General features: G+C 41.2%; 1 protein-coding gene, 1 long non-coding RNA gene and 5 other non-coding genes across 8 annotated transcripts; all 7 read right to left on the reverse strand.

Moving 5' to 3' along the window:
- Positions 1–284: 284 nt before the first annotated feature.
- On the reverse strand, positions 285–10,196 carry LOC106568888 (calreticulin). 2 transcript variants are annotated; one of them, XM_045693971.1, is made up of 9 exons: positions 10,027–10,196; positions 3,500–3,601; positions 3,049–3,252; positions 2,839–2,933; positions 2,540–2,749; positions 2,186–2,299; positions 1,859–2,002; positions 1,555–1,647; positions 285–1,337 (listed from the first exon to the last, which is right to left on the reverse strand). In XM_045693971.1, exons 3-9 carry the CDS (start codon positions 3,080–3,082, stop codon positions 1,113–1,115), a joined length of 915 nt encoding a protein of 304 aa, XP_045549927.1. In that variant the 5' UTR covers positions 3,083–3,252; positions 3,500–3,601; positions 10,027–10,196; the 3' UTR covers positions 285–1,112. The 2 variants fall into 2 exon arrangements, with proteins under 2 accessions (XP_045549927.1, XP_013995146.1); XM_014139671.2 differs by lacking the exon at positions 10,027–10,196 and adding an exon at positions 3,968–4,204.
- Positions 10,197–12,334: 2,138 nt separating this feature from the next.
- LOC106568887 (uncharacterized) lies at positions 12,335–22,141 on the reverse strand. The gene is made up of 13 exons (XR_006758749.1): positions 22,052–22,141; positions 21,145–21,214; positions 20,888–20,937; positions 20,648–20,704; positions 20,394–20,456; positions 20,083–20,154; positions 19,838–19,907; positions 17,966–19,609; positions 17,121–17,247; positions 13,742–14,004; positions 13,428–13,472; positions 13,071–13,177; positions 12,335–12,787 (listed from the first exon to the last, which is right to left on the reverse strand). It is a non-coding gene; the product is annotated as an uncharacterized lncRNA (long non-coding RNA).
- LOC123726940 (small nucleolar RNA SNORD47) lies at positions 19,974–20,046 on the reverse strand. The gene has a single exon (XR_006759048.1). It is a non-coding gene; the product is annotated as a small nucleolar RNA SNORD47 (small nucleolar RNA).
- LOC123726943 (small nucleolar RNA snR60/Z15/Z230/Z193/J17) lies at positions 20,276–20,359 on the reverse strand. The gene has a single exon (XR_006759051.1). It is a non-coding gene; the product is annotated as a small nucleolar RNA snR60/Z15/Z230/Z193/J17 (small nucleolar RNA).
- On the reverse strand, positions 20,522–20,598 carry LOC123726930 (small nucleolar RNA SNORD79). Its single transcript, XR_006759040.1, has one exon. It is a non-coding gene; the product is annotated as a small nucleolar RNA SNORD79 (small nucleolar RNA).
- Positions 20,774–20,843, reverse strand: LOC123726956 (small nucleolar RNA SNORD75). The gene has a single exon (XR_006759062.1). It is a non-coding gene; the product is annotated as a small nucleolar RNA SNORD75 (small nucleolar RNA).
- Positions 21,010–21,089, reverse strand: LOC123726941 (small nucleolar RNA SNORD74). The gene has a single exon (XR_006759049.1). It is a non-coding gene; the product is annotated as a small nucleolar RNA SNORD74 (small nucleolar RNA).
- Positions 22,142–23,297: the final 1,156 nt, after the last annotated feature.

The raw sequence follows: 23,297 nt of genomic DNA on the forward strand, positions 1-23,297 counted from the left end.
GTGATAAAAATATTCACTTTGTAGAGACAGTAGCTGCAATAGGAAATTAAGCTGCGTACTTGTCACGTTCTACTCTAAATAGCAAGACAATACGTTCAACACAAAGAACAAATATTTTCTAGAGATGTTATGAAAGGCTGTTAGTGTTTAATTAATTCTGCTCTGTAGAAAAATGCCCAGAAGCATCCATATGGTGCTATTTAATTTGTTTGACTTCTAATTGTCCGTAAATATAAATAGTATAGCGCGATGGTGATTTTTAACAAAGGCACACAATACACATGTCAAATCCAAACTGCTCTTTTTTTTATTACTGTACAGTATTTTTGCACACCAATCTCTGTAATCATAATTTCCCAAATAAGGGAACAAATATCTACAAAAACAATTAAGGGGAGAACAAATGCACTATGCTACATTAGGAAGTATGAGGTTAGTGTTTGAGAGACAAAAGTTTGATGATTTGGCTACAGTAGTCCTTGGCTGAAAGCCTGTGGAATATGAGGTTGATGGCTGAATTTGTCTAGGTGAGGTTACAGATGCTACTTCTAAATTCTACCTAATATTATGTATTCCAGTGTGTGACTGACTTTAGTAAGGAAATGGTAATGGGAAGAATGGGAAACTAATCGCTATGCATGTCAATACCAAGTAGGATTCACATTGTGTACACAATCACCCAATGTGAATTAAGTATACAAAACAAACAGGCACCATTGAATTAGACTTCATCTGTAATATTTGGTGGAGCAACAGACTATAAAAGCATACTTACAAGAAATAGGTTAGCATTAAGTCGAGCATGTAAGAAAAAACAAAGTAAAAACATTTGCCAATATATTACCAAATGTGAATTATTATTTGATACAATAACAAAAAGTGTCCGTTTTTTATTAATTAGGGGATAAACTAGCAAGTTAAAATCCAATAAATTAATTTAAAAAATGAAATTAAAAAATGGCACAGATTTTGCAGTAAATGACTCCTTCACCTCCCCTTCTCTCAACATTATTACTTTGAGGACTGACTGTCTGGATGGTAAAGTGAAATGATGAATAATCTCTCCCCAGTCTCAAAGAACGAAGTCACCCCTATGAGAAAGTCAAAGTCCTCTAAAGTTCATCCTTTATAGAATCTGATTCCTCCTCCTCTTCCTGTGCTCCAGTCTCCCCTTCTTCCTCGTCTTCCTCCTCTTCATGCTCCAACTCTTCCTCTTCTTCCTCCTCCTCCTCTTCTCCAGGCTCATCTTTTGTCTCCTCTTTCCTCGCCATCTCTTCTGCCTCTAGTTTCTTCCTCTCCTTCTCCTCCTGGGACTCCTTCATCTTTTTCTCTGGGTCCTACAGAACATGAAACAGAGACAGCCTTTTTAACAAACCGCAGGAATTAGCATTTTTACAGTTTGTAGTGTGCTGGATCTGAAAGCAAACTGGTGGATTTATTCAGACAAAGCATCCTGGAACAAATTGCAAGGGAACGGGTTGGGGGGGAATGCAACTCGAGAAAGACACCAGTGTGAATATGTAAGTGTGAACCTGAGAGGTGAGTGCCACTGACCTTAGTCTGACCCCAGGTCTCATTGCCAACTTCTTCTGCCAGCGTAGCATCATCTGTGATCAGGAAGTTATCGAAGATGGTCCCAGATTTCACCTGTGACGGCAATGAATAAGTCTGAATTACTTCAAACATTTCAGGGCAAAAAGACTTTCAGGGATGCGTTTCCTTTTCTCTTTTCAATTAAATTAAAATATAGAGGGCTTTTAAAAATAATGATCCGAAACGGAATCCTTTTCAATTCGGTTCCACTCTTTATTATTCATTATAAGGTATTAAAAAGACTGAATAAGGGCCTCCACAGTACCTGCCACAGGTCCAGGCCAATGACTCCTATGCTGTCAAATCTGTAGATCTCAGAGTCTGCACTGTAGTCTGGATTGTCAATCTCAGGATGCAACCATTTGCCCTTGTAGTCAGGGTTATCGATCGTGCGGGGTTTCCATTCACCCTGAGAAAGCAAACAAATCAATCAAACAGCTGTTCATATAATTGAAGCAGTAATCCAAAGCATAGGGAAAGCTACTGTCACATTGTCTGTGTCTTTGTCTAATATTATGAGAAATAAAATGTGATCCTGCCATATGTGTAGAGCCAGGAAAACACCCCAGTTATGAAGTGTTTGACTGCTTGCCTTATAGTCAGGGTTGGAGACCATGGGTGGCTCCCATTCACCGTCCATCTCATCATCCCAATCCTCAGGCTGCTTAGCGTCAGGGTCAGCAATGTTCTCGGGCCTATCCCAGTCCTGACAAATAACAGAATCATGAACTAATCATTATTAAAACTACATTCATGAAAGACATATTACTCATAAAAGATTGACAAGACGGATTGCTTTTGAATCAGAATAGCTGGCTAGATGGCTGGTCTGCCAGTCTGTTTCTGCCGTTGTCCTGCCCGCACAATAATGTGGCTAGCTAGCGTAGCATTGTTGAATGCAGAAACAGCCATGGGTCCAGGCGGGCTAGGTGTCCATCTTACCCACCTCTGGTTTCTTATCGTCTGGGTCCTCCATCCTCTCTCTCTCATCCCAGTGATCTGGTTTCACAGCCTCGGGGTCCTTGACCTTTTTAGGGGGCAGAATGTCCCAGTCCTCCTCCAGACTTCCAGACTCCACCTTCTTGTTGTCAATCTTCACCTCATACGTGTTGTCAGGGTTCAAGATCAGAGTGTACAGATGGGTGTACTCATCATCCTGCAAAACAACGAAGATTGATTTTGATTCCTCCCAATGAGGATATAAAATATTGAAAAAGTCTGATTTGGGATATAGGCTTACTGTACCTTGCATCTGATGTCCTTTCTGATGAGGTGATTCTTGCCCTTGTAGTTGATAATGACATGAATTTTCTTGGTGGCTGGGCCACAGATGTCTGGACCTGGAGAAAAACACTATGATTAGCAATACAAAATAAAGATACAACCTGAACAATTTCTCTGAATGTCAAATGTGTAACAACGGAATCGAATCTCATTGTTCCTGATGAACGCTACCGAACATGATGTTGTAGTTAGAGTCTCCATGCATGTCTGCCTGGTCGAGGTCAGCGGGGAACAGCTTGATGTAGCCTCCCCCGCAGTCGATGTTCTGCTCGTGCTTCACAGTGAACTGGATCACCAGGGTCTTTCCCTGGTTGCTGAAGGGCTCAAAGCGAGCAGAAGAAGAGTAGAAGTGGGCATCCTGGCTGGTCTGGAGACCTGGGGGGGGAATAAGATATGTTTTGGACTTTTTCAACTTCAGAGTTGGCTCCTGCTCCACAGAGAGCAGAAATGTGTAAGACTGAGAATCTGACATTCTCAAAACAATGCTGGGGTCATAAAACCAGATATTTCATCACATGGAGTCATAACCTCAGAGGGATAAAATAAGCTTCTAGCGTGTGAGAGAAAATACATTCAAGGTTCTTTATTCTACTGCATGAAGTATAAGGTACATGACATCTACCTTTGTCTTTCTCTGCATCTCCATAGAATTTCCCAGCAGTCAGGACAAATTTGCCATAGTCCGACCTATGGCTGGATTCAACCCAACGGGTATTCCAAGCATCTGACAGAAAAAATACATCGTTAGAAGCAAATATTAGCAGCTAAGTCAACCATGTATATTGGCATGGTTGAATAAAACGAATTTAGCGAACGGTTCATACAAGATTTAGGGTTAGCTTGATCCGTTAGCTATCAATTTGATTCGCTAGATAACTGGCTACCGTGATAGTTAGCCGGCCATCATTTTTGCAGTCAGTGTGGCTAAATATACGTGCATTATCGCGTCTCACAAAGTATAGCTGGCTATTATTGTTCCGTGGTTAGACAGTTCACTGATATTAAGATGCTAGCTGTAAAATGTTAGGTCAGCTAGCTGTTAGGTTAGTTGGCAATAGCTGCAGCCCGCACGAAATGAATGGAAACTTGCCATCTTCAAACTGCTCTCGAAAATACACCGATGGTTTAGCACTGGCTAGTGCAATCATCAATAGCACCGACACTAGCATAATGTAGTTAGCTAATTATTTGGATTTAGCAAAACAATTTCAAATGAAAGATCTGACCACCCTGCAACCAGAAAGATGCCCAGGTTCCCCCAGTCTGTCCGACCAATCCCCGTCTACTCTGAACAAATGTCCTTGTTTCATTGGCTGACAGGGAAAATAAGCGACCTTGGATGCTGTGGTACATCTGGTACTGTGGCCGCCTTTACCGTAAACTTTAGAAAGGATTAACCACATTGGAGATTTTACATTCCATCAAAACTATTGCCAAAGATTGAAGAATTGCTGAACAAATATTGCACATAGGGTAAGTGTTACTGCTAAACTAGAGCAAAATCCTGAAACCCACCGCTCCTGAGTCAAATCCTGATCAGCAGCAAAATATACACTGAACAAAAACATAAACGGAACAATTTCAAAGATTTGACTGAGTCACAGTTAAGGAGGTGCACCCGATTAGCCACCAATCACCCCATTAAAAGGTGGAAAAATCTTACCAATCACACCATTCATATGGTATCCAACGCGCCGCATGTGTGGTGCGTTACCTTTGAATAGTGATTCAGAACCACACATTGAACTGTGTGATACGCGACCCTTTCAGTGGTGATTTTGGACATTTTCAACTAAGACTGTTCATTTTTTGGTAAATTGTCCTTTCTCACCAGTAGCAGCATAGCGTGTTAGCTGCCCCAGCAACTGGCATTACTAGGCTGTCTTGCTGTCTTGGCGACATGGGGTAAGGGGTTGGTATGTATTTATTATAGGTTTATTTTTTGCAACGAAAACGTGACTTTCTATTGCACAGATTGACGTACTGGTAAATCCCGTTTGTTTTCGCTTGGTCTTTCTTCTTCGGTGGAGTGTTATGGCGGACTCCAACCCAAAAAGGTGTTGCTGCCCTAATCAGGCTTCTTCAATTTGGCCCACGGGTGGTTTTATTGGCCCCTCAAGTTTTCTGAGATTTTTATTTATTTTTTACTTTAAAAAAAATAAAAAAATAAATATATATATATATATATATATATATACTTTTCTTGTTGGACATAAGACTAAAAACATCAGGAAATCAGCTCCCAATTGATTTTAATTTTGGAAATCTGTTCCAAAATATTCCCAAGCATAATAGAGAGACGTGATCGTGTACAAATAATAAATCATAATTGATTGGATTTATATAGCACTTTTCTACCAACTGAGGCACTCAAAGCGCATTACATAGTAGGGGGAAACTCACCTCATCCACCATCAATGTGTAGTACCCAACCATTTTTGTGCCAGAATGCTCACCATACATTAGGTGGAGAGGTGAGGAGTGATATATACCAATTAGGAATGAGGGGGATGATTAGGTGGCCATGATGGAATGTGGCCAGGTTGGTCATTTATCCATCACACCAGGTGAACACCCCTACTCATACAATAAGTGCCATGGGATTTTGAATGACCACAGAGAGTCAGGACACCCGTTTTAACGTCCATCCGAGAGACGTAATCGTATTCAGGGCAATGTCCCCAAATGTAATCAAGGTTTGAAATGATACATTTTTTTTGTCAAATATTATAATATGATGAGGCTTCTTGAAGTCAATTTACAATCTACAAATATTTATATTATGTTCCGGCCCCCAGACTGTCTGCTCAAGAAAAAATTGTCCCATGGCTGAATCTAGTTGATGATCCTTGTCCTAAATGTTGCATAATCCTTGTCAAATTATTTGTGAAAAATCAGAGAGATATGGTGAATACCTTTTGAAAGTGGACAGGAATTTGCTGGTTTCTTGCCTTCCTTGAGTTTGTGATCAATTATATGTATTTTATCTGATTCTTCATAACTGTCTTTGTTTCAGAATTGTGCAACGATGCCCAAATATGGGAAAACAAAAGGCCAAATATGGGAAAACGAAAGTCTTTATCCTGGGCAAGGAAATTCCATTGAGACTAAAGAGGCACATTGTCCCTCAGTGCTGCACCTCCGGCTCGGAACCTCCTCAGGCCCAAAGAGAGGAGAAGTGGGAGGACCATAGTCCAGCTACAAGTAATACCCAGACTACCAGTACTCAGAGGAGAAAAGGGGAAACAGTGGCTGCATGGAGAGAAATGACAGAGCAGTAAAATCCATCTGCTCCATTTTTTTTACCTTTACTTAACTAGGCAGGTCAGTTAAGAACAAAGTCTTATTTGCAATGACAGCCTAGGAACAGTGGGTTAACTGCCTTGTTCAGGGGCAGAACGACAGATTTTTACCTTGTCAGCTCGTGGATTCGATCTTGCAACCTTTCAGTTACTAGTCCAACGCTCTAACCACTAGACTACCTGCAGTCCATGTGTGGAATCCAGCCAGACATAATATGGTGGTGCACTGACTGTGGGGCTGAGGCAATATTTTGCTCTGACTGTGTGGTGGCCACCCATAAAAACAAAAACATTGTGCACCACCTGGAGATCTGGCAGGTAATTCTCATCGACAATGTTTCATCATGTGCCCAATTGACAAAGAAACTCATTTCTCAAATATAAGTTACGTGAAATGGTCAGTGTCTGAGGCCTTCGCAGAGGTTTATCCCACGAAGGATCACAGTCATCACATTAAAAACAAGCATTTGTACTATTTGCAGTTGCACTTAAACTGATCAACTAAATGTATTTGCTCTCTGTCTCTATCTGATACATATTTCCACCCACAACTTACTTATTTTCACCAGGTCATGTTTTTCTGCCATGGCCAAATCATTGAAACCAAGCCCAAACTCTTAACCAATACTCTTCCTCTTAAGGATGAGTAAAAGGACCCACCATTTGCTTTTGAATGGCACTGGAGGCGGAGAGATGACTTTGGTAAGTAATAAAGCATTTGTTAGGAATATCTTACAGTAAACAACATTTTCAACTTCATCTCTACATAACCGTTAGTCTTTAATTGTATTTGTTTATTGGGATCCCCATGATCTGTTACAAAGCAGCAGCTACTCTTCAGGGCCACATGCCTGTCATTACATTTTCCTCATAGGACAGTAAGTAAATCCCTTTTATAATCTGACTCTATTACCATGTCTACTTTGTCTGCAAAAGTTCATAACCAAATTCCTGTTTTGATAAAGAGATGTGTCACAGAAACCATGTATGTGAAGATGCATTTGCTGTCTGTGTTGATGGCCTACTCTGGTGGAATGCAGTAATGAATCAGAGTGCCTTTAAGTGACTCTGTTCATTCATTTCAGGGAAGAGACTTGTATCTTGCCCTGACAAATGAGGCCTATGAGGAGTTCTGACCTGCTATGTCGGAACTTGACATGTTGCGCCGTCTGGCCCCAGAAACTGACGATGGAACCCAGTGCCCGCTCTGTCCCAAGGTTTGTTGTATTTTTGGGGGGCCTATTCAATGTTTTATCACCCCCAAAAAACACATCAAAGCATAAGATACCAATTGTGATGTCTCCCCTCTTTTATAAACACAAATGATCTATTAGAAACATCTGTTCCATTTTTTTGTCAAACAATCGTACAGACAGCAGCATATTACCCTGCGTCCCACTGCTGATTTGCTTCTGAAGTTAAGCAGGGTTGGTTCTGGTTGGTCCCTGGATGGGAGACCTGATGCTGCTGGAAGTGGTGTTGGAGGGCCAGTAGAAGGCACTCTTTCCTGTTTTTTTATCCCAAATCCCCCAGGGCAGTGATTGCCCTGTGTAGGGTGCTGTCTTTTGGATGGGATGTTAAATGGGTGTCCTGACTCTCTGTGGTCACTAAAGATCCCATGGCACTTATCGTAAGAGAAATAAGGGTGTTAACCCCGGTGTCCTGGCTAAATTCCCAATCTGGCCCTCATATCGTCACGGTCACCTAATCATGGCCCAGCTTACAATTGGCTCATTCATCTCCCCTGTAACTATTCCCCAGGTCATTGCTGTAAATGACAGTGTTCTCAGACAACGTACCTGGTAAAATAAAAACGAATAGACTTCTAGTCTTTAATTTTATTTGTTTATTTGGATCCCCATGATCTGTTACAAAGCAGTAGCTACTCTTCCTGGGGTCCAAAAACGGTAAAGTTATATTATATTTGACATCTCTTTTCAGGACAATGGAACAGTGGTGGTAGCAGCGGATGCACTTTTTGGTTTGCCTAGAAAAAAGTACTCTGAATCAAGTTATGAGCCACCAAAACATGGTGAAAAGTACTTTTTGTCCATAACTTTTTAGAGAAACTTTTATGAATTGAAGCATGAGACCAATAGATGGTCAAGGTATTGCCAGCTGCCTGTCCAAAAGGCTTGCCACGGTCGGTAGTAGCATTAAATAACATGTGAAGGACTACAACCTGAGGAGACAAGGTTTGTCCTCACACCTCACACCTCCCACAGGCCCTGGTGTATGAGGATGCAGTGCAGGGGGACAGCACTGTTTGGTCCTGGAGAGCAGGAGGAGCAGAGGATGATGGGGAGTTTCACCACAAGCAAAGGCTCTTTGTGCTCCATTCCCTCAGAGAGCGGGCGTGTGAAGAGAAGCAGTGCATTGAGGATGATGTCTTCACTGCCAAGACGTTCTACTCACATGAGCAGGAACTGATTGTGGAGGCCTTACAACATTACACAGAGCAAGATGGATTTTGTCTTGGGGCAAGAGCTGTCCTTGCTGGAAAGCTTGATGAGCTCCAGCATGCAGAAGGACAATGTGAATCTTGCAGAGGGGCTTTTATTGAGGGCAATGGCAGAAACTTTGAAGTGGAGGACATCAAGGAAGTGGATGAGGATGATGACGATTATGATGGTGATGACGACAGCGGTGGTGATATTGATGGAGGAATAGTTTATTTATGTCATTGTATTCCTGCCCTTTGTTTACAATTGTATGTTTTATTGCTATTTTGTACTTAAAAGAAGCACATTTCTATTTAATTGTTAGACGTGATACAGGCCATTGTTGCATGTAATCCCATGGTGAGAAGAACCTGATGTGAGCCTTGTATACCCCAACCTGAATCTAATGGAATAGACAGGTTTGCTTCCTCTTCAAATTAGTCTTTTTATTGACCTGTTAGCTGTGGAGTTTGTAAATATCAATTTAGATTATTTTGTAAATATTGTCATTTGAATATCTAGATCACCATTGTCATCTTTAAATAAAATAACTTCTGCACCTGATCCTGCCTGGCTCCCGCAACATTTTAACGGTCCAAAAATGGGTTTAGCAACTAAAGATTCTAGCTTTAAGGGTTAAGTATGTAGCCTACAGAGAAACCAATTTAGAGATCAAGCCTTGTAGACTCGTAATTTCTGATAAATTGACTTTGCTGGAGAGGGGAGACTCGAGGCCATGGTGTAGTCGAACTGGCACATTTAATAAATCATTATTCTAAACAAACCACAAAAGGGTTAGAACTACAATTTCTGCGCCATTTCCTGTCATCGCCACTGGACGCGATGCAACGTGAAACAGGGAGTTGTAGTTCTTCACAGAAAGCGCAGAGCGTTTTCGAACGATTACAGTTCCTAAGCACTGGAACATTTTTGCCGTTTTTGTTTTGGAATCACAGTCATGAAACACCCCTTAAACATATTACACAATGTTCTCACTACAATTCAGGATTCTTACAGCGGCTAACTTTATTTTTAATAAATAGGTATAGGCTTTTAGCTAGGGTTGAATATACTCCTCAGTAAACTTGGGAAACAGCTCGATTGTACTACTAGAAGCGTGTCATGTTAATAAGAATAAGAATAATAAGAATAAGCACATATTTAAGAATGATCAGATGGTTTATGTCCACATGCCAAGGCTTTGGGCGAGAGATTAAAACGTTTTCACTATCTGAACGCCTGAAACACTACATGTGCTAGGTTTGAATATAACGTTACTCAACATATAGGCAAGGCTACACATATTCTTACAGCATACATGTTGAAATTGAAAGGAACTGTTCCCGCTTTCCCGGAGACTGCATTCACGGTAAATGCTGCATATGTCGACTTAAGTCTGAAATTACCTTTACATTTCTATCGCCAATGTCTCAGCTGTGAATCTTTCGGAATTTTCTGATTAATCAATTCTTGTTGCTCCATCGTTCTTTCGTTTGAATCACAGCTACGTTTTCGTATATAACGTCGGGTTGTTTTAAATAATGTAGGTAACAAATAGGCTAACAACTGACATTACAGAAGCCAGAAGAGTTGTGAACTACAAATATGGCGCAATTTTGTAGTTTTCTGCCAAACTAGCTCAGATGATCTTCTTTATCTATATCTGCACCAATATCGTTACAATTGACGTCTATCATGACATGTAAATGCATGAATGCCTAAATAAAGCTGTACTAAATCAGAACATGCAATTTCAATGTTTTAAGTGGTGCACTTTTTTAAAGTTGTTTTTCGGTCATTCAAATTCAAGCTTGAAATGTGGGGCTGACATTGAAGTGTACCTTAGTGAACCTTCATGTGTTATATGTCAATCTATTCAGGATTTACAAATCATTAAAGTGGGATTAAAATGGACATTTGGGCGGCGCCACTGAGCCCCCCATGTGCACCAGGCTTATGGGGTTGGGAAATGATCTCTGAATCATCCCAAAGATGTATTTGTCCAAACCCCAAGTCGGAGCTACAAAAGACAAGAAAGTAAATTTTTGAACAAGTGACCAGATCTGGCTTGATAAACACATATGGTTTTAGGGCGTCAAAAGATGAATAATCGGTCAAACAAGTATATATATAAAACCCAAATTATATCAACATTAGAGCCTGAACAAACACCTAAATATCGATATTTTTTGGGCCATATCATATGTGTGGCCATTAAACCCCCTATACAGGCGCATTATCATAGGCTCTATGTCTATTTAGGATATTGCTTGACAATGATGCACTGAATTCATTATCATGCAGATGGCAGTGCCATGATCTGGGTTTTAACTTGATGTTTGCTAAGGACAAGTGTGGCTCAAGCAGATGGACTCATGTTCTCCACCCGCTAATATTGCCTATATGCAGCGCCATATGATGCAAGCAGCCTACCACCATACATGTTAGAACATACACTTATTTGCAAGGTTTTAATATAGGCTATGTTGACATATAGAGTTAGGTCAATGTCAAGTAGTAGCATGTAAAGCCCAAGCAGATAGATACACCTGTCGCATCCTTGCGCACTCCACTGTAAAGATGTGCTTATAATCGTATAGGCCGATATGCTATTGCGTAGGCTATTTGAAGGAAAGTTGGCCATATAATAACATTGACTGTTGTTCCCTGTTACGAATTGATTAAACATATTGGCCTTAAGTAGACTACAATTTATCCAGTAGGCTAATACAATGGAGTGGACTACCAGTGGTTCATACTGTGATGCAGCTGCATGTTTTGGATGGTAGGCCGATTATTTGTCTTTACCATCCTGTTTTGACGTTGCTTACTTACTGTATATTTCTCAGACTTCCTGTCTGTCCGTCATACCCATGCATATTCATCAGGAGAAAGTAGGCCCACGGGAGGCTCCCCGGCTATAGCCTAGGCAACATGTGGTGCAACATTCAGCCCCTCCAAAACGCCCTAATTCATCTAACGCACCCCTCACGCAGGTCCACTGATGTCGGAATCACTATTTCAATTTGCCTGCAGATTCAATAGTATTTGCATTTCAAAATGCAATATCCTCATCCATTTTGATGATTGTTTGTCATTAATAAGAGACATTCACTAAGAGGCTATAAGTTGTTCAGACCAATGTGCTGCTCTAACATTTTAACACCGTGCCATGTGACTATACAGTAGCCTACATCTATAGTCTACTGTAAAATCATATGCTGCTTTAGGCTAAATACAGTAGTTTGTGTGTTTCAATAGGACAAATGGAAAGAATACCTACTGTATTCGAAATTGTGGTGTAGTGTACCTACAATGTTACCCTACCTTAATAATGCAAAAGTTACATTTTACTTCATTCATGAGAGAGAATGCAGGAGACTATTAAAGCAGGAAGCGGGCCATTTTTTGGTGCTGAAAAGTAAAGCTGCAACTGCAGCGCAATCAATAGAATGTGACTAGTGCATGGTGCTGAGATATAGCTAATTTGTTATGCAAGTGTTGCACAAAAACAGATGGAGAAAACCTACACCAGTCGAGTAATTCATTTCAACAATAATCTTCATTTTAATGTGACTTTACAAATAAAATGACGGCTTAATTGGAGACTATTTCTCCCGAGCCTATGTCTATATAAAATAACTTAACTGGCTCAAGTAGGCTATGAGGCTTAACAACATATTTTTTTAAAATAATTATACATATATATCATTTTGATGCTCAGAAAACTTGAGGGGCCAAATAAAACCAGTCAGTTGGGGAACCCTGTCCTAAATCATCAAATGAGAAACAGTTTAAAGTAATTTGCCAATGGATTGGGAAAGGAAGATGCTACGTCCATGGCAATAGATCAACACATGATTCGTATCTGGGTTTTGCATCCCTAAATATATTGTGACATTTTCATTGTTTTCACAGCCCTTCAAGTAATGACAATGTTTAAAAATATTAACAATATTCTGAATAGGATGTATACCGACATGCAACCAAGTGAATGCAGCATTACTGCAAAAAAGGAGGCAAGTGATAAGGGGAGAAGGTAGAGAACATGTCTGTCTGCCCTATATTAACCACCAAAATAACACAATACAAATAGGAAGATTTGTTCTATTTGAAATGTTCATAAAGTTGGGAGATGTCCAATGTCACCAGGGTGTCTGGAGTTATCTGTAACACAAATGTATGTAGTAGGACTCATTATAACCAGTTATGAAATGAACTAAATACTAACATGTACTGCCATGCAGTTATATACTATCACACGCATAACACAAGCAAAACGATTCATTTGACTTTCATTCATCTTTCTGTCTCACAAAAACAGCAGGTTTTAACCTCATAAGATGGACGCATTTAATTTCAATATACTGGACACTTAATTTCAACATATTTTTGTGACTCAATTCCCACCATTAAAAACAAAGCAAACAACCACATTTTTACGACTTACATCTGACACCAGCATGGCGTGGGCAAAGAGTGTCAGTTATGGGTCCCACTGACCCAGCAACTGCAGGACCTGAGGACCCGGGGGGGTCCAGGCAAGACAGGCAGACCCTACCCCACAAAAAACACAAGAGAAGACATCTTGATTTTTGTACATTTCATTTTGGCCCATTCTACCCCTCACCTTCCCATGCGTGCAAATGATCCCCAGTTTGTTGTTGTAATATAGTTTGTGTTCTCAGTCAACCTGCTTGGTAAAATAAATATAAACTGCTGAAAGATGCCGTAAAGGACAACATAGCTAAACCAGCAAGGATGATGAGGAAATATATGTCCTTGCAGTGAAGAGAAGTGGACCCACCAGAAAAGTCTCCAAGGCAGGATATCCAGAAGAAACCACAAAGGTCTGAAACAAATAAAGTGAAATTGCTAATCACAGTTTTATGGCCCATAGCCTTTCCCCTGAATTCACAAACAGGTAGGCGATACTACTTTGTAGCTCAGCCCCTTCAATGTAGCTGAAATATGATTGGTCTCAACTGAACATTTTGGTTTCAACAACCCTGTTTTTGTTGTTGCATTAGGGTCTTCGCTAGTTGCAATGTGGTTGCAGAAGCATATTTTGGCAGACTTTTGAAAATGGCCATGAAATGATTGGGGAGAATGTAGACCCACCGGCTGATCAGTTGAGGATGCAACATGGGGTCTGTGGGGCCCCAGAGGTCCGCTGAGGCCAAACCGTTCCTCACCACGTCTGAGGGGCACTGGAGGTCCACTGGTTCCCGGCTGACCCTCGCCACTTCTTGGGGGGGCTGGAGGTCGACTGGCCAGCGAAGAGCCCGGATCTCAATCCCATTGAGCACGCCTGGGACCTGTTGGATCGGAGGGTGAGGGCTAGGGCCATTCCCCCCCAGAAATGTCCAGGAACTTGCAGGTGCCTTGGTGGAAGAGTGGGGTAACATCTCACAGCAAGAACTGACAAATCTGGTGCAGTTCATGGGAAGGAGATGCACTGCCGTACTTAATGCAGCTGGTGGCCACACCAGATACTGACTGTTACTTTTGATTTTGATCCCCCCTTCGTTCAGGGACACATTATTCCATTTCTGTTAGTTACATGTCTGTGGAACTTGTTCAGTTTATGTCTAAGTTGTTGAATCTTGTTATGTTCATACAAATATTTACACATGTTAAGTTTGCTGAAAATAAACGCAGTTGACAGTGAGAGGACATTTCTTTTTTTGCTGAGTTTATATATTGGTGATAGGATCATTGTATGAGTGTTATCACTGAAGATTGTGTGATATTGTGGGGTGCTCCAATGGTGATTATAGTGACTAATATCGGTGCTGAAAGATATTGGTGCTTCAGAAATTTAATTTGCTGTCTATTTTAAATCTATCACAGGCGGATACAACTAATTGCATTAGGCTGCATCAAGGGATTCGTGCTTCATTGGCCAGTCAATTCAGGTTTGATAGTGCCAGGCTGGATAAAAATGCTTTCTTACTGTTCACTCAAAACAAATTAGGAAAAATGGCATCACTTTGTACTTCCATAATAACTACTATGTAATTACAGTCTAGCGGTATTGGTTATTAGATAACAGCATAACTCCAGCCAACATGTTTCAGAACAATGTTGATACTGCATTTATTGCTGTGTACTAGCGATATATGTTTGAGGGCAGCTTGATGTCGTGTTACTAGCCAGTTACTACTTAAAGTAGGCATCCATCTCACAACTGCTGAATGATTATAGTGATTTTCAGTGAACCTCATAGCTATAAGTAATAGATTTCTGAATACATTTCACTTATGATTCAAACCATGGACCTCATTCCTGTAAATCAATCATTTTTGTACAAAATCCTTCCTCAACCATGAATGCTTATTGTCAGTAGAATCCATAGTCCTCCGACCCCTGGGCGAGATCAGGCAACATCATAAAGTTCACTTCCACTGCTATCCTGATGACACCCAGCTCTACCCCTCCCTCATCAGCTGCCTTCAGGACATCCAGAGCTGGATGAGCATGAACCTCCTCAAACGCAACAGCAACAAGACAGAGGTCATGCTCATCAGCTCTAAATCCACTCTCTACAAGCATCACCAGTGATGGCTTCCCTGTCCCTCTGTAAACACAAGTCAAATGCATTGGTGTCTCCCTGGATAGTTCCCTCTCTTTCGAACCCACATAAAAACCAGCACCCAGACAGCATTCTTCCACCTCCGCAAAATCTCCAGGCTCCACCCCTCACTGTCACACTCCTGCACCGAAACCCTATCCATGCCTTGGTTACTTCCTGACTAGACTACTGTAACACTCTACATCACCAGATGCCCACCAATCTCATCAATAGATTCCAGCTGGTTCTGAACTCTGCTGCCAGAATCCACACTAGCACCAGATCAACTGAACACATCAAACCAATACTGGCTCCCTGTGCAATCTTGTATTAACTTTAAAATACAAAGCCCTCTACAACCTGGCACCCACCTACCTCTCTGATCTTCTCCCAGTGTATGCCCTCTCCCGCTCCTCCTCTGCTGGTCTCGTCCCCATTCCACCTTTGCACCATGGGTGCCCAGGCCTTTAGCTCCTATTCCCAACCCTACCCCCTTAAACCAAACCAAACCATTACCCTAAACCAACCCTACCACCTTAAACCAAACCATTAACCTAAACCAACCCTACCCCCCTAAACCAAACCAAACCCTTACCCTAAACCAACCCTAACCCCTTAAACCAAACCATTAACCTAAACCAACCCTACCCCCCTAAACCAAACCCTTACCCTAAACCAACCCTACCACCTTAAACCAAACCATTAACCTAAACCAACCCTACCCCCTAAACCAAACCCTTACCCTAAACCAACCCTAACCCCTTAAACCAAACCATTAACCTAAACCAACCCTACCCCCCTAAACCAAACCCTTACCCTAAACCAACCCTAACCCCTTAAACCAAACCATTAACCTAAACCAACCCTACCCCCCTAAACCAAACCCTTACCCTAAACCAACCCTAACCCCTTAAACCAAACCATTAACCTAAACCAACCCTACCCCTAAACCAAACCCTTACCCTAAACCAACCCTAACCCTTAAACCAAACCATTAACCTAAACCAACCCTACCCCCCTAAACCAAACCCTTACCCTAAACCAACCCTAACCCCTTAAACCAAACCATTAACCTAAACCAACCCTACCCCCCTAAACCAAACCCTTACCCTAAACCAACCCTAACCCCTTAAACCAAACCATTAACCTAAACCAACCCTACCCCCCTAAACCAAACCCTTACCCTAAACCAACCCTAACCCCTTAAACCAAACCATTAACCTAAACCAACCCTACCCCCCTAAACCAAACCCTTACCCTAAACCAACCCTAACCCCTTAAACCAAACCCTTACCCTAAACCAACCCTAACCCCTTAAACCAAACCATTAACCTAAACCAACCCTACCACCTTAAACCAAACCCACACCCTAAACCGGGTTTGTATCCTTTTCCCAACCCCTCCCTATTTTTATCTGTCCTATTTTGTCTGGTCCTTTGATTTTATATTGCTTCGAATTTATACTGCTGTTGATTGATGCACTTGATTTTGTGACTTTTTGTATTGCACTTAATTTTATGTAGGCCTACATTTAATGTAAGATGTCCTTGAGTGTCCTGAAAGCGTCCACCAAATTAAAATGAATTATTATTATTATTATTATTATTATTAGTAGTAGTAGTAGTAGTAGTAGTAGTAGTAGTAGTAGTAGTGAATCGGGGAAAAAACACCTCCAAAAAATATGTAATTGGCCAGTTAATATCATTATTTAAATAACAATCTTACTTTAAACCCCCTTTTAAAAATAATCCAACAGGAAACAGTCATTTGAATTGAGAAATATATCATATTTTCCGGGCTAAAAAAGGATTCCTGTGGAAAGACGCATTATTGAATGGAGAGGTGAAAGTGATTCTCAACATTTGACATCAGAATGCAGGACTGTATTTTTTATGTTGGAATAAACATTAATCTGAGATTACATACCTTTCCCCTTCAGCACCTCTGCGCAAAATAAATTATAGGCAGACACACTGCGCTTATAACCAGCAGCTTTGTGACATCGGGTCTTGCAGAAGGTATTAAGTGAACGCCCATAGTTACCAATCCAGTTCTGTAATTTGAAAGGAAAGCATTGTCGTAAAACCATTCAAGCATAACACTGTATAACTTCTGTGTTGATAAAATGCCGTTTACAGTACTGTAATTAAACATGATTTTACAGTTGCCTGATCCTGCCTAATCTGCAGTGTTTTAGGTGGTGGATTGTTTATTCTTTAATTCACAATATTCTAATAATACAGGGGGTTAGGGAAAGAAAACACTTGGCCGGGGGTCATTCAGTGGTCTTGTGCTGTGGTGGAATGTCTCCCCATTATGCTTGTGTAACAGTGTAGGTTCCGTCCCTCTCTTCGCCCCAACCTGGGCTGGAACCAGGGACCCTTGCACACATCAACAACTGACACCCCACGAAGCATTGTTACCCATCGCGCCACAAAAGCCAAGGCCCTTGCAACGCAAGGGGAAACCCTACTTCAAGTCTCAGAGCGAGTGACGTCACTGATTGAAACGCTATTAGCGCGCACCACCGCTAACTAACTAGCACTTTCACATCGGTTACACTTGCACCAATCCAATGCTTTTAAATGCATGAGGTGAAAGAAAAGTGTGAACACTTCTGGATACTGGGTATCAGAACACTGCCTATTTCTTTCCCTGAAATCAATTTGTCCCCCCAATCCCTCTTCCCACTAACCCCTCAAAATACACCAACCCTGTAGTAACATGTCTCTAATTCCACCTCCCTCTCACCCCTTCCCTCAATTTCATACCTTAACTACAGACACAGGTAGTCCTGTAACTGCATCAGCCTCCGTCACCAGGGACGAGGCCCTCCTTTCATGATAAGACAAGGATGCCCGTGAGCCATTATGTTTCCTCCTACAAAAACAATATGAAATTTGTAACATGGGTGTATGTAAGTTTTTCCTTGTCTATGAACAAGACTTCAGGCCTTTTGGTCAAACTGAAAGGTAATTAGCCCTTGCCAGCAAGACCAAAAGCCCCTGGTCATTGTAGGAGCCAGTCTTTTCATTATACCGCACTCGCATAGAGCCTACTGCAGGTTACAATATGAAGCAAATGAAAAGAGGCAATCAGCAGTTGAAGTAAAGCACCTTCCATCTTGTTCTGGTTAAAAACCGATGGGACTGGGCTGGAGAAATGTCACCACTCAAATTCATAGCCAGAGCTATAGATGCAAGGACTGACCTTCCTTGATATAGCTTGAGCCTAGTGGTTACATTTACTTTGTTAAAAACATTGGAATAAAACTAGCTTTTATTTTGGGTTCGACAAAGTAAGCTCATAAGGCATTTATTTAAGTTATATTTTCAAGAGTGAAATGGGTACATACCAATTTTCAAATCCAAAGATGTATAAACGGCTGATTTCCCCTTTGAAAGCCGAATGACACGTAGCTAGCTAATCTAATTATTTCACCTGTTGAAGTGTTTTACTTGAGACAAACATTAAAGAGAATTGTTTAACATACCTTTTTTTTCCCCTTTAACTAGGCAAGTCAAGAACAAATTCTTATTTACATTGACGGCCTAGGAACAGTGGGCTGACGGCCTTGTTCAGGCCATGGAACCTTGGTTGATGGGAGACGCCATCATTGAGTGAGAACAAAGAAAGAAGTTGCTACGTGATGAGGATAGCTAGCTAACATTCTTTTGGTGATACTGGCTAGCTCGGAGACAAACTATCAGGGTCTAAAAATCAGGATCTAAACAGCTCTACGTTAAAGCCTGCTTTTATAAGTACTATACTTGCTAATACCGTAATGAAGTTGTAGAATAACTTTCCTAACACGGTACAGTCCCGGTCAAAAGCTCAAGGACAATTACCCGCGAAATCCAGGACTTTGACACAACTCCCGGGAAAGGTTTTGGGGGTCGAGGATCACAGTACGTGTGGTTCTGTATCACCAATCAGTACCTGGTGTGACCACCCTTTGCCAAGACATGTCTTCAGAGTTGCTCAGGCCGAGGGAGCATACCAAACAGTCAAGGAGTGACGTCTAGCGAGTTTGCAAGCCATAAAACTTAAGTTTTGGGAATTACGTACAGATCTTTGCAACCATATATTATGTTGAGACGAGGTTATGGCTGCAGACGAATGCCAAGACAACAGGCCTCACATTTAACTTCAAAATCTTTAATGGCTGTTGGTAGAGAACATTGACATTCTCTGGGACTAAGACATCACATGTATATACACAGCACAATTTAATGTACCCCATTATTGTTATGGACAATGGCAAGTGAAAAACCAATGCATGGAGTGTTTTTATTGACTAATCAATAGTTTACACCACATGTACAGTTAAAATATTTTGACAGCACCATCAAACAAATAGTGAAGAACATTGCAGGTCAGTGGTGATTGCTCTTGCACACTTTCATGACCAAACCCTGTGGGAAGAGGAAGACAAGTTAGCCAAATGAAGTTACACAGCATTCAACCATTAGGATGTCACTGGGGCAAGATCAGTATTCTTGTAGTCATCAAAATCTCAGGGAGAGAGTTCAAGAATTGAATCATCATTTGCTCAACACCACACAAAACATGGACCTGGTAGTCACTGAAACAATGGCAGTGAGACTTAAACAAGCCACTTCCTCTGTACAAATGAAACATACCTGCTCAGTTTATATTGATGCGTCAAGGACATTTATTGCAAATGCAACTGGTCTGACAGCCTCTAGGAACCTAAAGTGGAAAAGAAATGTTAGTGCAGCACATAGAATGAACAGATGCTAAAGTGGAGCTCATTGAAGCCTCAGAAATAAATGGAACGGTAGGAGTATAATCAGTGTACTCATATGGCAGAATCTTTTCATCACCGGCTGTTGAAATGTAAAGTCAGTGTAGCTTGAGCGCTTACCTTGACTTGTGGTCCATTTTGCGATGTAGCCCAAAAAACTGCAGGATCAGCCAACTTTCCATTCCGCCACACCTGAAAGATAAAACTGGTGTCATAGAAGAGCAGAGGGAAGCCATCTTCAAAATTGCACACCAAACAAAAATATAAATGCAACATGTAAACTGCTGAACTTATATTTTGTTCAGTATAATAGCTGATACATCAGATAGGAGCGAAAGACAATGCTGAGTGTTCTTCATGGTTAATCTGCTGAACTATGCTGTCATCATTGTATCTGCAATGGTCAAGTGTTCCAGCTGCAGTAAACTTACAGGCAACTGTTGTGATGAGTCTGACTAGAGGTTCCAGCCATCCGACAACAACTCGAGGCACAACTGAAAAACAAATAAAGCTAGTTAATTTTACCTGTACGTAGAGGTCCTTTTCAAATTATACTGCAGACCGTTTCAGTGATCTAAATTCTTTCACATAGTCTCAGAGAGATTCCCAATGATACTTTAAACATCATCAACGGCATAGTAAAAGCATATTGTCCTAAACTAAGGATTCCATGCAAAGCACTTACCAGGAGCATGGGCTGTCCTGGTTTCCTTAACACGGTCAGCTTAAAGGTGGTTTTACCCTAAAAGGAAAACATTCGCTTTATCAATTTGTCCAGTCAAAACAATTAAATAACGCTGCCAAATGGATATCCATCAGTTTGAAAATGTGTCAGAAATCACTTCTGTCCACTACTCTTATTCAAATATTCATCACGTAGGTTTGATATTAAGTACAATGATTTGGATGCGAATCCATGCCATACCTGATCGTACACCATTGTCACCCAGGATCGAGCAGATTGATCTTCATAATCTGAAAGGTTAGAAGAAAGTGATAAAACAACAAGCAAAGGTTTAAGTGGAATGAACAGTTCAAGCTCAAATCCATGTCTGGTCAGTAAAGTTGGCGTTTCCTCAGTTATTTCAGATGTCCCTACCAACATGTTTCTCATCATAACAGACATGGTTGTATTCTCCCAGAAAACGACGGTTCTACCCGACCCGGGAACGGGTGCCATACCTGATCGTAAACCATTTTCGCTGAGTCATTCATCATCAGGATCAAGTAACGTTAGGTTGTACTTCATCATCTGAAAGGTTAGGAGTATGATAAGATACCAGGCAAAGATTTAAGTGGAATGAACAGTTAAAAGAGCAAATCCATGTCTGGTCAGTGAAGTCGGCGTTATCAAGAGTCCCTAACATGACTTTTATCATAAAATAGAAGGGGGGGGGGTGAAAGGCAACATATTCGAATTAACACTGTCTATGTAAACTAATAAAACAATGTCTAGTGAATCCAAAAAGATGTAACGTTAGCCTCGCTAGGTAGTATACTTGAGCTGGTGCTAACAACTTGCACGTGGCGGGTCAGGCCAAACTCAACCAGTAGGTAGCTGTGCGTTAGACCTCCAATGCCCAGGAAAGTCCGATTAAACAGCTCTTTAAGCGTTATGTGTCCCTATATTGTTGTAGTATATTGTTGCAATAAAATAGTAATGTCAAAATACGTTCGTAGATCAAATGTGCAGTTGCTATGAGTAACTATCTTCATTTACTCCCGTTTCGGCCGGTATGCACTTCACCCCCCAAAAAATATTCTTAAAATGAATTTACAAGCGACCGAAAATACCTATTCGGCAAACAGCTCAATACATTCGCGGCGAGTAATACATACCGGTTGTAAATGAAAATAATTACTCAGCGTTCAACGAACGTATTTTTACATTAATATTAGCAGAGCTGGTGGTGAATGGAAGTTTGAATCCGCAACGCACTGATAACGTTACTGGTTCAAGGCCACGCATGAAAATACACCACCATGCAATACAAATAGCCACACAAAATAGACATTTTGAGTAGTACGCATAATAGTCCAGTTCTTTTAACGTTACACTATCTTCCAAAGCAAATAAAAATGAAGGTACCTTTTTGTGGCCCGCACAATATGACCTGTACACCATACATTGTTGAGTTAAGCGCGGAAGAGGATTTTATGAAGGGGTGACGTTGGTATTTATAGGATCACCCTGCTGCCTTGTGGGAAAAATCGGTGTCACGTTACATGATGTCATACATAGCCATACGGTCAAAGACAGTACCACAGTACGTGATAACACGTTTTACCGAAGCCGCACACTCACTTGTGGGCTGGTTTCGTTCAACATTGGTTTTGTTCTAAAAGAAAACATTATGGTTTTACTTTTAATAGTTCTACCTTGTACACGTACGATAGGAAAGCAGTGAATGTGTTTAGCTAGCTAGCTAGCTAGCTATCCAACTATAGTTGCCAACCAACTAGAAAACTGGATTATTGAATGGCTCCCACTGACTGAGACATGGAGGGCATAGTTTAGCCTTTTCTTTTCATACTGGTAAATTAGCTAGCCTGATTGAGCAAGATTGCCATAGTCTGACTAAGCAAGACAGTAGACACTATACTATACCTGGCCAGCTCTGATAAACAATATGGGCTTGCATTTCTGGTTCCTAAACCCCAATCTAATGTGTGTAGTCTATTTTAATTTCCATTTCAAGTCTATCTGTATTTATGAACTCGGAAATAGAAAAACTATTAACTTTGTAGTAAAATTATTCTACTTTGTCCATCGTGTGTGTGTGTGTGTGTGTGTGTGTGTGTGTCTGAGGGGGAGGCTTGCAAGCTAAAGAACACCATCTCAACCGTGAAGCACGGGGGTGGCAGCATCATGTTGTGGGGGTGCTTTGCTGCAGGAGGGACTGGTGCACTTCACAAAATAGATGGCATCATGAGGCAGGACAATTATGTGGATATATTGAAGCAACATCTCAAGACATCAGTCAGGAAGTTAAAGCTTGGTCGCAAATGGGTCTTCCAAATGGACAATGACCCCAAGCATACTTCCAAAGTTGTGGCAAAATGGCTTAAGGACAACAAAGTCAAGGTATTGGAGTGGCCATCACAAAGCCCTGACCTCAATCCTATAGAAAATTTGTGGGCAGAAATGAAAAAGCGTGTACGAGCAAGGAGGCCAACAAACCTGACTCAGTTACACCAGCTCTGTCAGGAGGAATGGGCCAAAATTCACCCAACTTATTATGGGAAGCTTGTGGAAGGCTACCCAAAACGTTTGACCCACTCCAATACCATGATGCTGCCACTACACACTCATTGGAAACAATTTAAAGGCAAAG

This window comes from Salmo salar, chromosome ssa14 (assembly GCF_905237065.1).
Source record: "Salmo salar chromosome ssa14, Ssal_v3.1, whole genome shotgun sequence".
Lineage (NCBI taxonomy): Eukaryota > Metazoa > Chordata > Actinopteri > Salmoniformes > Salmonidae > Salmo > Salmo salar.

Excerpts from the sequence above, each read along its gene's own strand:
- LOC106568888 (XM_014139671.2), bottom strand. The coding sequence starts at position 4,046 with ATGCTAGTGTCGGTGCTATTGATGATTGCACTAGCCAGTGCTAAACCA. Across the intron at positions 2,003-2,185 it reads TCTCCAACCCTGACTATAAG|GGTGAATGGAAACCCCGCAC; the intron begins GCAAGCAGTCAA and ends TTGCTTTCTCAG. Across the intron at positions 1,648-1,858 it reads TTGGCCTGGACCTGTGGCAG|GTGAAATCTGGGACCATCTT; the intron begins GTACTGTGGAGG and ends TTGCCGTCACAG.